The 14,673-nt window shown below is 45.5% G+C and overlaps 1 protein-coding gene across 3 annotated transcripts in view; it reads right to left on the bottom strand.

Moving 5' to 3' along the window:
• rnmt (RNA (guanine-7-) methyltransferase) overlaps positions 1 to 14,673 on the bottom strand; it is a 33,447-nt gene that overhangs the window by 18,054 nt on the left and 720 nt on the right. The window contains exons 1-7 of one of the 3 annotated variants that reach the window (XM_052469090.1): positions 14,505 to 14,648; positions 13,744 to 14,003; positions 13,522 to 13,648; positions 13,239 to 13,361; positions 12,885 to 13,000; positions 11,407 to 11,588; positions 491 to 655 (exon numbers count right to left, since the gene is read on the bottom strand). In XM_052469090.1, the coding sequence (XP_052325050.1) occupies positions 491 to 655; positions 11,407 to 11,588; positions 12,885 to 13,000; positions 13,239 to 13,361; positions 13,522 to 13,648; positions 13,744 to 13,920 (890 nt within the window). In that variant the 5' untranslated portion in view covers positions 13,921 to 14,003; positions 14,505 to 14,648. Of the gene's footprint in view, positions 1 to 490; positions 656 to 11,406; positions 11,589 to 12,884; positions 13,001 to 13,238; positions 13,362 to 13,521; positions 13,649 to 13,743; positions 14,004 to 14,504; positions 14,649 to 14,673 lie in introns of those variants that run through there. The other 2 variants (XM_052469091.1, XM_052469092.1) reach the window with 2 other exon arrangements.

The raw sequence follows: 14,673 nt of genomic DNA, 5'->3' as shown, positions 1-14,673 counted from the left end.
TTAATACCGTGATTTTAAAAGCATGGGAACCTGTTAATACCGTGATTTTAAAAGCATGGGAACCTGTTAATACCGTGATTTTAAAAGCATGGGAACCTGTTAATACCGTGATTTTAAAAGCATGGGAACCTGTTAATACCGTGATTTTAAAAGCATGGGAACCTGTTAATACCAATATTTTACATTCCATAAATATTTTTCTAGTCCCACAAAAATAAACCGTAACAAAGCGCCTATGCAAAGCCCTCGCCGTCTCACTGAGAAACATATTCTAGTGTACGCAGTCTGAACATCTGCTCTAGTATGCGTGGTGTTAAGGCTACTGTACTTTATTCTGGTGGTCGGAACAGTGTAATGGCCAAACCAAATGCTGGTTCTGTTCAGAATGAAACGATTGGAAATTAATTTCAGTTCCAACCCCTGGCAAAGACACCTACTTCAATTTTCACAAGCAGGTGGATTCACTTGACCAAAATGTCACAACACTTACTCTTCAAACAGAGGGAAGTAAACCAGGAACTCTGGGACATTGACCACCCCCTCCAGATTAAAGTCGTACTGACAACCAAACAGAGGGTAGTCTCCCTTCTTCTGAAACGTCACACTGAACACCTCGTTACCAAAGGAGTTGGAGTCTATGGTCTCCACACGCTTCCTGAAGGGGAAAAGAACAAGCCATCAAGTCTATAAACCATGTCATCAAGCTACTGACAGTAACCATCAGACCAGCAGGTAGAGTCTATGGTCTCCACACGCTTCCTGAAGGGGAAAAGAACAAGCCATCAAGTCTATAAACCATGTAATCAAGCTACTGACAGTAACCATCAGGTAGATACCATGTCATCAAGCCACTGACAGTAACCATCAGGTTGATACCATGTCATCAAGCTACTGACAGTAACCATCAGGTTGATACCATGTCATCAAGCTACTGACAGTAACCATCAGGTTGATACCATGTCATCAAGCTACTGACAGTAACCAGCAGGTTGATACCATGTCATCAAGCTACTGACAGTAACCATCAGGTTGATACCATGTCATCAAGCTACTGACAGTAACCATCAGGTTGATACCATGTCATCAAGCTACTGACAGTAACCATCAGGTTGATACCATGTCATCAAGCCACTGACAGTAACCATCAGGTTGATACCATGTCATCAAGCTACTGACAGTAACCATCAGGTTGATACCATGTCATCAAGCTACTGACAGTAACCATCAGGTTGATACCATGTCATCAAGCTACTGACAGTAACCATCAGGTTGATACCATGTCATCAAGCTACTGACAGTAACCATCAGACCATCAGGTTGATACCATGTCATCAAGACACTGACAGTAACCATCAGACCATCAGGTTGATACCATGTCATCAAGACACTGACAGTAACCATCAGACCATCAGGTAGATACCATGTCATCAAGACACTGACAGTAACCATCAGACCATCAGGTAGATACCATGTCATCAAGACACTGACAGTAACCATCAGACCATCAGGTTGATACCATGTCATCAAGACACTGACAGTAACCATCAGACCATCAGGTAGATACCATGTCATCAAGACACTGACAGTAACCATCAGACCATCAGGTAGATACCATGTCATCAAGACACTGACAGTAACCATCAGACCATCAGGTTGATACCATGTCATCAAGCCACTAACCAGTAACCATCAGGTTGATACCATGTCATCAAGCCACTGACAGTAACCATCAGACCACCCAGGTATGATACCATGTCATCAAGCTCTGCTAAATGGCTGACAGTAACCATCAGACCATCACAGTAACCATCAGGTTGATACCATGTCATCAAGCCACTGACAGTAACCATCAGACCATCAGGTTGATACCATGTCATCAAGCCACTGACAGTAACCATCAGACCAGCAGGTTGATACCATGTCATCAAGCCACTGACAGTAACCATCAGGTTGATACCATGTCATCAAGCCACTGACAGTAACCATCAGACCAGCAGGTAGATACCATGTCATCAAGCTACTGACAGTAACCATCAGACCATCAGGTTGATACCATGTCATCAAGCCACTGACAGTAACCATCAGACCATCAGGTTGATACCATGTCATCAAGCCACTGACAATAACCATCAGGTTGATACCATGTCATCAAGCCACTGACAGTAACCATCAGACCAGCAGGTAGATACCATGTCATCAAGCCACTGACAGTAACCATCAGGTTGATACCATGTCATCAAGCCACTGACAGTAACCATCAGACCAGCAGGTAGATACCATGTCATCAAGCCACTGACAGTAACCATCAGGTTGATACCATGTCATTAAGCCACTGACAGTAACCATCAGACCAGCAGGTAGATACCATGTAATCAAGCCACTGACAGTAACCATCAGGTTGATACCATGTCATCAAGCTACTGACAGTAACCATCAGACCATCAGGTTGATACCATGTCATCAAGCCACTGACAGTAACCATCAGACCATCAGGTTGATACCATGTCATCAAGCCACTGACAGTAACCATCAGACCATCAGGTTGATACCATGTCATCAAGCCACTGACAGTAACCATCAGACCATCAGGTTGATACCATGTCATCAAGACACTGACAGTAACCATCAGACCATCAGGTTGATACCATGTCATCAAGACACTGACAGTAACCATCAGACCATCAGGTAGATACCATGTCATCAAGACACTGACAGTAACCATCAGACCATCAGGTAGATACCATGTCATCAAGACACTGACAGTAACCATCAGACCATCAGGTTGATACCATGTCATCAAGCCACTGACAGTAACCATCAGGTTGATACCATGTCATCAAGCCACTGACAGTAACCATCAGACCAGCAGGTAGATACCATGTCATCAAGCTACTGACAGTAACCATCAGACCATCAGGTTGATACCATGTCATCAAGCCACTGACAGTAACCATCAGACCATCAGGTTGATACCATGTCATCAAGCCACTGACAGTAACCATCAGACCAGCAGGTTGATACCATGTCATCAAGCCACTGACAGTAACCATCAGACCATCAGGTTGATACCATGTCATCAAGCCACTGACAGTAACCATCAGACCAGCAGGTAGATACCATGTCATCAAGCCACTGACAGTAACCATCAGACCATCAGGTTGATACCATGTCATCAAGCCACTGACAGTAACCATCAGACCATCAGGTTGATACCATGTCATCAAGCCACTGACAGTAACCATCAGGTTGATACCATGTCATCAAGCCACTGACAGTAACCAGTAACCATCAGACCAGTAACCAGGTAGATACCATGTCATCAAGCCACTGACAGTAACCATCAGGTTGATACCATGTCATCAAGACACTGACAGTAACCATCAGACCAGCAGGTTGATACCATGTCATCAAGCCACTGACAGTAACCATCAGGTTGATACCATGTCATCAAGCCACTGACAGTAACCATCAGACCATCAGGTTGATACCATGTCATCAAGCCACTGACAGTAACCATCAGACCATCAGGTTGATACCATGTCATCAAGCCACTGACAGTAACCATCAGACCATCAGGTTGATACCATGTCATCAAGCCACTGACAGTAACCATCAGACCATCAGGTTGATACCATGTCATCAAGCCACTGACAGTAACCATCAGACCATCAGGTTGATACCATGTCATCAAGCCACTGACAGTAACCATCAGACCATCAGGTTGATACCATGTCATCAAGCCACTGACAGTAACCATCAGACCATCAGGTTGATACCATGTCATCAAGCCACTGACAGTAACCATCAGACCATCAGGTTGATACCATGTCATCAAGCCACTGACAGTAACCATCAGGTTGATACCATGTCATTAAGCCACTGACAGTAACCATCAGACCAGCAGGTAGATACCATGTAATCAAGCCACTGACAGTAACCATCAGGTAGATACCATGTCATCAAGCCACTGACAGTAACCATCAGACCAGCAGGTTGATACCATGTCATCAAGCCACTGACATTAACCATCAGGTTGATACCATGTCATCAAGCCACTGACAGTAACCATCAGGTTGATACCATGTCATCAAGCCACTGACAGTAACCATCAGGTTGATACCATGTCATCAAGCCACTGACAGTAACCATCAGACCATCAGGTTGATACCATGTCATCAAGCCACTGACAGTAACCATCAGGTTGATACCATGTCAGTCAAGCCACATCAAGCCACTGACAGTAACCATGACAGGTAACCATCAGACCAGCAGGTTGATACCATGTCATCAAGCCACTGACAGTAACCATCAGACCATCAGGTTGATACCATGTCATCAAGCCACTGACAGTAACCATCAGACCAGCAGGTTGATACCATGTCATCAAGCCACTGACAGTAACCATCAGACCATCAGGTTGATACCATGTCATCAAGCCACTGACAGTAACCATCAGACCAGCAGGTTGATACCATGTCATCAAGCCACTGACAGTAACCATCAGACCATCAGGTTGATACCATGTCATCAAGCCACTGACAGTAACCATCAGACCATCAGGTTGATACCATGTCATCAAGCCACTGACAGTAACCATCAGACCATCAGGTTGATACCATGTCATCAAGCCATCAGGTTGATACCATGTAACCATCAGTAACCATCAGGTTGATACCATGTCATCAAGCCACTGACAGTAACCAGGTTGATACCATGTCATCAAGCCACTGACAGTAACCATCAGACCATCAGGTTGATACCATGTCATCAAGCCACTGACAGTAACCATCAGGTTGATACCATGTCATCAAGCCACTGACAGTAACCATCAGGTTGATACCATGTCATCAAGCCACTGACAGTAACCATCAGACCAGCAGGTTGATACCATGTCATCAAGACACTGACAGTAACCATCAGGCCAGCAGGTTGATACCATGTCATCAAGCCACTGACAGTAACCATCAGACCATCAGGTTGATACCATGTCATCAAGCCACTGACAGTAACCATCAGGTTGATACCATGTCATCAAGCCACTGAAAGTAACCATCAGACCATCAGGTTGATACCATGTCAGCCACTCAGTAACCAAGCCACTGACCAGTAACCATCAGACCATCAGGTTGATACCATGTCATCAAGCCACTGACAGTAACCATCAGAACATCAGGTTGATACCATGTCATCAAGGCACTGACAGTAACCATCAGGTTGATACCATGTCATCAAGCCACTGACAGTAACCATCAGAACATCAGGTTGATACCATGTCATCAAGACACTGACAGTAACCATCAGGTTGATACCATGTCATCAAGCCACTGACAGTAACCATCAGAACATCAGGTTGATACCATGTCATCAAGACACTGACAGTAACCATCAGACCAGCAGGTTGATACCATGTCATCAAGCCACTGACAGTAACCATCAGACCAGCAGGTTGATACCATGTCATCAAGCCACTGACAGTAACCATCAGGTTGATACCATGTCATCAAGCCACTGACAGTAACCATCAGACCATCAGGTTGATACCATGTCATCAAGCCACTGACAGTAACCATCAGACCATCAGGTTGATACCATGTCATCAAGCCACTGACAGTAACCATCAGACCATCAGGTTGATACCATGTCATCAAGCCACTGACAGTAACCATCAGACCATCAGGTTGATACCATGTCATCAAGCCACTGACAGTAACCATCAGGTTGATACCATGTCATCAAGCCACTGACAGTAACCATCAGACCATCAGGTTGATACCATGTCATCAAGCCACTGACAGTAACCATCAGACCATCAGGTTGATACCATGTCATCAAGCCAGGTTGATACCATGACAGTAACCATCAGACCATCAGGTTGATACCATGTCATCAAGCCACTGACAGTAACCATCAGACCATCAGGTTGATACCATGTCATCAAGCCATCAGGTTGATACCATGTAACCATCAGACCATCAGGTTGATACCATGTCATCAAGCCACTGACAGTAACCATGAGGTTGATACCATGTCATCAAGCCACTGACAGTAACCATCAGGTTGATACCATGTCATCAAGCCACTGACAGTAACCATCAGACCATCAGGTTGATACCATGTCATCAAGCCACTGACAGTAACCATCAGACCATCAGCCACTGACAGTAAATCCATCAGGTTGATACCATGTCATCAAGCCACTGACAGTAACCATCAGACCAGCAGGTTGATCAACCATGTCATCAAGCCACTGACCAGTCATCAACCACTCAGTAACCATCAGGTTGATACCATGTCATCAAGCCACTGACAGTAACCATCAGACCAGCAGGTTGATACCATGTCATCAAGCCACTGACAGTAACCATCAGGTTGATACCATGTCATCAAGCCACTGATACCATGTAACCACTCAGTAACCATCAGACCATCAGGTTGATACCATGTCATCAAGCCACTGACAGTAACCATCAGACCAGCAGGTTGATACCATGTCATCAAGCCACTGACAGTAACCATCAGACCATCAGGTTGATACCATGTCATCAAGCCACTGACAGTCAACCATCAGGTTGATACCATGTCATCAAGCCACTGACAGTAACCATCAGACCATCAGGTTGATACCATGTCATCAAGACACCAGTAACCTGACAGTAACCACTCAGTAACCAGCAGGTTGATACCATGTCATCAAGACACTGACAGTAACCATCAGACCAGCAGGTTGATACCATGTCATCAAGCCACTGACAGTAACCATCAGACCATCAGGTTGATACCATGTCATCAAGCCACTGACAGTAACCATCAGGTTGATACCATGTCATCAAGCCACCAGTAACCATCAGACCATCAGGTTGAACCATGTCATCAGACCATCAGGTTGATACCATGTCATCAAGCCACTGACAGTAACCATCAGACCAGCAGGTTGATACCATGTCATCAAGCCACTGACAGTAACCATCAGAACCATCAGGTTGATACCATGTCATCAAGACACTGACAGTAACCATCAGACCAGCAGGTAGATACCATGTCATCAAGCCACTGACAGTAACCATCAGACCAGCAGGTTGATACCATGTCATCAAGCCACTGACAGTAACCATCAGGTTGATACCATGTCATCAAGCCCCTGACAGTAACCATCAGACCATCAGGTTGATACCATGTCATCAAGACACTGACAGTAACCATCAGGTTGATACCATGTCATCAAGACACTGACAGTAACCATCAGACCATGAGGTTGATACCATGTCATCAAGACACTGACAGTAACCATCAGGTTGATACCATGTCATCAAGCCACTGACAGTAACCATCAGGTTGATACCATGTCATCAAGCCACTGACAGTAACCATCAGACCATCAGGTTGATACCATGTCATCAAGCCACTGACAGTAACCATCAGACCATCAGGTTGATACCATGTCATCAAGCCACTGACAGTAACCATCAGGTTGATACCATGTCATCAAGACACTGACAGTAACCATCAGACCATCAGGTTGATACCATGTCATCAAGACACTGACAGTAACCATCAGGTTGATACCATGTCAGTCAAGATACCATGTCTCAAGCCACTGACAGTAACCATCAGACCATCAGTTGTACCATGTCATCAAGATCAGACCACCATGTCATCACCAGTCCACTGACAGTAACCATCAGACCATCAGGTTGATACCATGTCATCAAGCCACTGACAGTAACCAGGTTGATACCATGTCATCAAGCCACTGACAGTAACCATCAGACCAGCAGGTTGATACCATGTCATCAAGCCACTGACAGTAACCATCAGACCATCAGGTTGATACCATGTCATCAAGCCACTGACAGTAACCAAGCCACTGATACCATGTCAACCACTGACAGACCATCAGGTTGATACCATGTCATCAAGCCACTGACCAGTAACCATCAGACCATCAGGTTGATACCATGTCATCAAGCCACTGACAGTAACCATCAGACCATCAGACCATCAGGTTGATACCATGTCATCAAGCCACTGACAGTAACCATCAGACCATCAGGTTGATACCATGTCATCAAGCCACTGACAGTAACCATCAGACCATCAGGTTGATACCATGTCATCAAGCCACTGACAGTAACCATCAGGTTGATACCATGTCATCAAGCCACTGACAGTAACCATCAGACCATCAGGTTGATACCATGTCATCAAGCCACTGACAGTAACCATCAGGTTGATACCATGTCATCAAGCCACTGACAGTAACCATCAGACCATCAGGTTGATACCATGTCATCAAGCCACTGACAGTAACCATCAGACCATCAGGTTGATACCATGTCATCAAGCCACTGACAGTAACCATCAGACCATCAGGTTGATACCATGTCATCAAGCCACTGACAGTAACCATCAGGTTGATACCATGTCATCAAGCCACTGACAGTAACCATCAGAACATCAGGTTGATACCATGTCATCAAGACACTGACAGTAACCATCAGACCATCAGGTAGATACCATGTCATCAAGCCACTGACAGTAACCATCAGACCATCAGGTTGATACCATGTCATCAAGCCACTGACAGTAACCATCAGGTTGATACCATGTCATCAAGCCACTGACAGTAACCATCAGGTTGATACCATGTCATCAAGCCACTGACAGTAACCATCAGGTTGATACCATGTCATCAAGCCACTGACAGTAACCATCAGACCATCAGGTAGATACCATGTCATCAAGACACTGACAGTAACCATCAGACCATCAGGTTGATACCATGTCATCAAGCCACTGACAGTAACCATCAGACCATCAGGTAGATACCATGTCATCAAGCCACTGACAGTAACCATCAGACCATCAGGTTGATACCATGTCATCAAGCCACTGACAGTAACCATCAGGTTGATACCATGTCATCAAGCCACTGACAGTAACCATCAGACCATCAGGTTGATACCATGTCATCAAGCCACTGACAGTAACCATCAGGTTGATACCATGTCATCAAGCCACTGGTTGATACCATGTCATCAAGACACTGACAGTAATCATCAGACCATCAGGTAGATACCATGTCATCAAGCCACTGACAGTAACCATCAGACCAGCAGGTTGATACCATGTCATCAAGCCACTGACAGTAACCATCAGACCATCAGGTTGATACCATGTCATCAAGCCACTGACAGTAACCATCAGACCAGCAGGTTGATACCATGTCATCAAGCCACTGACAGTAACCATCAGACCATCAGGTTGATACCATGTCATCAAGCCACTGACAGTAACCATCAGACCATCAGGTAGATACCATGTCATCAAGCCACTGACAGTAACCATCAGACCATCAGGTTGATACCATGTCATCAAGCCACTGACAGTAACCATCAGGTTGATACCATGTCATCAAGCCACTGACAGTAACCATCAGACCATCAGGTTGATACCATGTCATCAAGCCACTGACAGTAACCATCAGAACATCAGGTTGATACCATGTCATCAAGACACTGACAGTAACCATCAGACCATCAGGTAGATACCATGTCATCAAGCCACTGACAGTAACCATCAGACCAGCAGGTTGATACCATGTCATCAAGCCACTGACAGTAACCATCAGGCCAGCAGGTAGATACCATGTCATCAAGCCACTGACAGTAACCATCAGACCATCAGGTTGATACCATGTCATCAAGCCACTGACAGTAACCATCAGGTTGATACCATGTCATCAAGCCACTGACAGTAACCATCAGGTTGATACCATGTCATCAAGACACTGACAGTAACCATCAGACCATCAGGTTGATACCATGTCATCAAGCCACTGACAGTAACCATCAGGTTGATACCATGTCATCAAGCCACTGACAGTAACCATCAGACCAGCAGGTAGATACCATGTCATCAAGCCACTGAAAGTAACCATCAGACCAGCAGGTTGATACCATGTCATCAAGCCACTGACAGTAACCATCAGACCAGCAGGTTGATACCATGTCATCAAGCCACTGACAGTAACCATCAGACCATCAGGTTGATACCATGTCATCAAGCCACTGACAGTAACCATCAGACCATCAGGTTGATACCATGTCATCAAGCCACTGACAGTAACCATCAGGTTGATACCATGTCATCAAGCCACTGACAGTAACCATCAGACCATCAGGTTGATACCATGTCATCAAGCCACTGACAGTAACCATCAGGTTGATACCATGTCATCAAGCCACTGACAGTAACCATCAGACCAGCAGGTTGATACCATGTCATCAAGCCACTGACAGTAACCATCAGGTTGATACCATGTCATCAAGCCACTGACAGTAACCATCAGACCATCAGGTTGATACCATGTCATCAAGCCCCTGACAGCAACCATCAGGTTGATACCATGTCATCAAGCCCCTGACAGCAACCATCAGGTTGATATCATGTCATCAAGCCACTGACAGTAACCTCAGTCAAAGGCTGTGAGTATCACTACATACACTAAAGTGGTTCCTGAGACATTAAACACTGCTCAAGGCATTGAGAGATCTAATAATCTACGCAGAATGGCTCACTGGTGAACGTGCAAAAAAATGTCAGAATTCAGATGCCATTGTTTTAGCACTACCCACCGAGTTCGTAAGCTAGTGTGCGACATGGTTCAAATGTGCCAATAAATCAGCACAAGCTACCTTTGAGTTTTTTTCAAATTGCCGGCATCTTGAAGCTGAACTTGGTATCAAGTATATGGTGCAAATGCCCATAAAAATAAATTAAAAACACACCACACGCATCACATCACACACACCACTAACCAGGTTTCCACCAACCTTTTAATGCGAGTAAAGTATGTTGGAAGAATAAAATGTCACGATAAGCCTCAGAAAGAGCACGTCGGTAAACTTTCCAAATGTCAACCAAACAAAATACACTTTTTGTCTGTAAAATTAATTATTCAAGAAATAGTGGTGGAACTGCCTTTACGGGCAAACATTGATAATAAGCATTTAATCAAAGTAAACTTGGGAGTTACGGGATATGTTGTGTAGTCCTCCCACTATGACTCGTTAGGAAACCATGCAGTGTACAAGGCGACAGATTAAATAAGTTGTGATGAACTTCACAGGGTGATGAAAGTGAAAGTGAAAGTTCCTGGTGATGAGCTAGATGCTTCTTTCCAATAAATATTGAGGGTCTTATTCTGGTGACATGACGAGCGATGCTTGACTGCCGTTTGACTAATAAAAATGGCCATAATATCATGTAGGTATCCTTTCCAACCCATTTAACTTTTTTTTTTCAGTACTGAAATTAAACGTAAAAGTAATTTTTTATGTGCACTATGTCATCACGCACAGCCATTTCAAAAATGTCTGGTGTGGTGCCTATGAAGTATCTACTTACACCAGTTCATATGCATCTGGTGTGGTGCCTATGAAGTATCCTCCTGGTCTCAGCCTCTCACAGGCGTTCTTCAACATCAGGTCCGCCTGCTGCTGAGTCTCAAAGGAGTAGTGGTACACAAACTGACAGCTGGTCACATCAAACTCCATCTTAGGATCCTTCAGCTTGTCTGTCAGCAGCTCCTGAAGAAAGAGGGGAAACAGATTAAATACCACCATGCAATGTTGGTGGTATCGAGAGGTTGGAAGAATGTTGTGAATGAATGGTGCCTCTACGCCGGGCAATGTGACACGGTGCCTCTACGCCGGGCAATGTGACACGGTGCCTCTACACCGGGCAATGTGACACGGTGCCTCTACACCGGGCAATGTGACACGGTGCCTCTACACCGGGCAATGTGACACGGTGCCTCAGGTTGATACACGGTGCGGGCAATGTGACACGGTGCCTCTACAGTAACCCGGGCAATGTGACACGGTGCCTCTACGCCGGGCAATGTGACACGGTGCCTCTACACCGGGCAATGTGACACGGTGCCTCTACACCGGGCAATGTGACACGGTGCCTCTACACCGGGCAATGTGACACGGTGCCTCTACACCGGGCAATGTGACACGGTGCCTCTACACCGGGCAATGTGACACGGTGCCTCTACACCGGGCAATGTGACACGGTGCCTCTACACCGGGCAATGTGACACGGTGCCTCTACACCGGGCAATGTGACACGGTGCCTCTACACCGGGCAATGTGACACGGTGCCTCTACACCGGGCAATGTGACACGGTGCCTCTACACACGGGCAATGTGACACGGTGCCTCTACACCGGGCAATGTGACACGGTGCCTCTACACATAATATCATGTAGGGGCAATGTGACACGGTGCCTCTACACCGGGCAATGTGACACGGTGCCTCACACCGGGCAATGTGACACGGTGCCTCTACACCGGGCAATGTGACACGGTGCCTCTACACGGTGCCTCTACCGGGCAATGTGACACGGTGCCTCTACACCGGGCAATGTGACACGGTGCCTCTACACGGGCAATGTGACACGGTGCCTCTACACGGTGCAAAGTGACACGGTGCCTCTACACCGGGCAAAGTGACACGGTGCCTCTACACCGGGCAAAGTGACACGGTGCCTCTACACCGGGGTGCCTCTACACCGGGCAATGTGACACGGTGCCTCTACACCGGGCAATGTGACACGGTGCCTCTACACCGGGCAATGTGACACGGTGCCTCTACACCGGGCAATGTGACACGGTGCCTCTACACCGGGCAATGTGACACGGTGCCTCTACACCGGGCAATGTGACACGGTGCCTCTACACTAGGATAATGTATGAGTGAAAGTTACACTTATTTCTGCACACAGAACATTGTGATATTCTGATATTCTAGTTTTTACAGACCAAAACAAATGACCACTTTGTGTTGTATGTGTAGAGAGAGTGTGTGTCTGTGTGTACCTTGGTACAGTCGGCTGTGATGAACTCTGCAGAGAAGATACGCTCGTTAGGATGACCCCTCTTCCTCATATACTCATAACGAACCTGGCACTGCTCCACCGACACTGCTGCTATGTCTGAGAACACAAAATGAAAAATAAACAGTAGTTCACCCCAAGGCTTCTTTTCAACAGGCCTTCCCCCATTTCTCATGTCCTCTGTACCTACTGCTTAGAACACCAGCGAGGAGAGGACACAAGCAAACGAGGGAAGACTGAGAAAGATCCTAGATGTGGTTGAGAACAAGCTTTTTGTAATCATACTGACTGTTCCTCAGACAGAAAAAAAATTGGCTAAATATTGTCCTGTCCCTACCTGCACAGACCAACCGGCTGATGTGTCCTTTCCTCCACTTGAGCAGGTCTCCACCTTTCCCACAGCCCAGATCCAGAACAGACAGCTCTCTGCGGCTCTGACGTACAGTGTCCAGGATCTCACCTGGGAGGATGGGAGGGACCACTAGTTTACAAGATATCATGACCACAAAGATAAAGACTAACTGAAGATAAAGACTAACTCACCCTGAGGAATCTTCTGTATTTAAATCAGCTAGCAGATGAACAGTGGAAACATTTTTAATAGTAATTTAGAATCTCACCAATTAGAACACTTTTAAGCCAGTTGTTGAAATTCCTCATGTAGAATATTCTGCTCTGGCTCCTGGCAGCGAGGCCGGTCTCCTGGAGCGTGTTGTAGTGGGTCGCCACCTTCTCTCCATGACCATGCTGGTACATGGGGGGAGAGAACGAGATGATTCACTGATATCTCATTCAATAATTATCTAATTAATCAGTTCCTTTCTAATTAATCCATTTCTTACCTGTTTCTTAGTTGGAGAGCCGTCATCCTCTTCCTCATCGTCATGCTTCCTCTTGGTGGTAGACTTCTGTCCTGTACTGGACCCACTGTTTCGGTCTGCACTGGAAGACAGATGCCCATTCCCACCCTCTCCTGTCTCTGTCTTGGACAGGTCCACAGCCTGATCAACCTCTGCCATCTCCACTGGTCAGAGAAGAGTCAACTTTGGCAGGAGTGTTTTGTCAAAATAATTGCAATGGCAAGTTCAACTTCAGTAAATTTCTGCAAATAATTTGTAAAATCAAGAGATGTTATTTAGTTTCACAGAACAAGGTAGCTAACGTTATATGCTAGTGAAATGCATCTTGTAAGCTAACATTACTGGTACTTGGTTTTTCAAATGTATCTAAATGATTTAGCTAATTAGACAGTATGAAAGTGCCAGTTGAAAGCTGTTTGTGTTCTGTATATGAGATGAGCAGCTTCTGAACTGGAAAAAGATCAATAACAACAATGTGTAACTTAGTTTGAGTGAAAGTAGCAACAGCTAGCTGGTTACAGTAGCAGCACGCTAACTGGCTAATAATATTTCATCCTGGATAGCATCATTTGCACATATGAAAAACACATTTTTACAAGTCGCTTGGTGCAAAGAGCAAAGTACAATGTAATTATTTCGACGTGTTGAAAACATTATGGGGGAAAAAAGCTAGCTAACGAACGGCACTGTACATTTAGCTACAAGACCGCATAACATTGTTAAAAACCAGTGTTCACACTCACTTGAGTTTTCCGCCATTAAGCGTTTGCGACGGTCGTCATTTTGTAGTTTCCAACACCAAAATATACGGTATCCCGCCCCCTACTGGCCCGGAGTGCGATGGATGCTTTTTGATGACTGACTGCTGTTATGTAATATTACTTTTTCTCACATTATCTGTTAGCTATAGGG

Source organism: Oncorhynchus keta, chromosome 19 (assembly GCF_023373465.1).
Source record: "Oncorhynchus keta strain PuntledgeMale-10-30-2019 chromosome 19, Oket_V2, whole genome shotgun sequence".
In the NCBI taxonomy this organism is placed as follows: Eukaryota; Metazoa; Chordata; class Actinopteri; order Salmoniformes; family Salmonidae; genus Oncorhynchus; species Oncorhynchus keta.
Note: the sequence above shows the minus strand (reverse complement) of the source record. Positions and strands in the feature narration are given on the sequence as shown.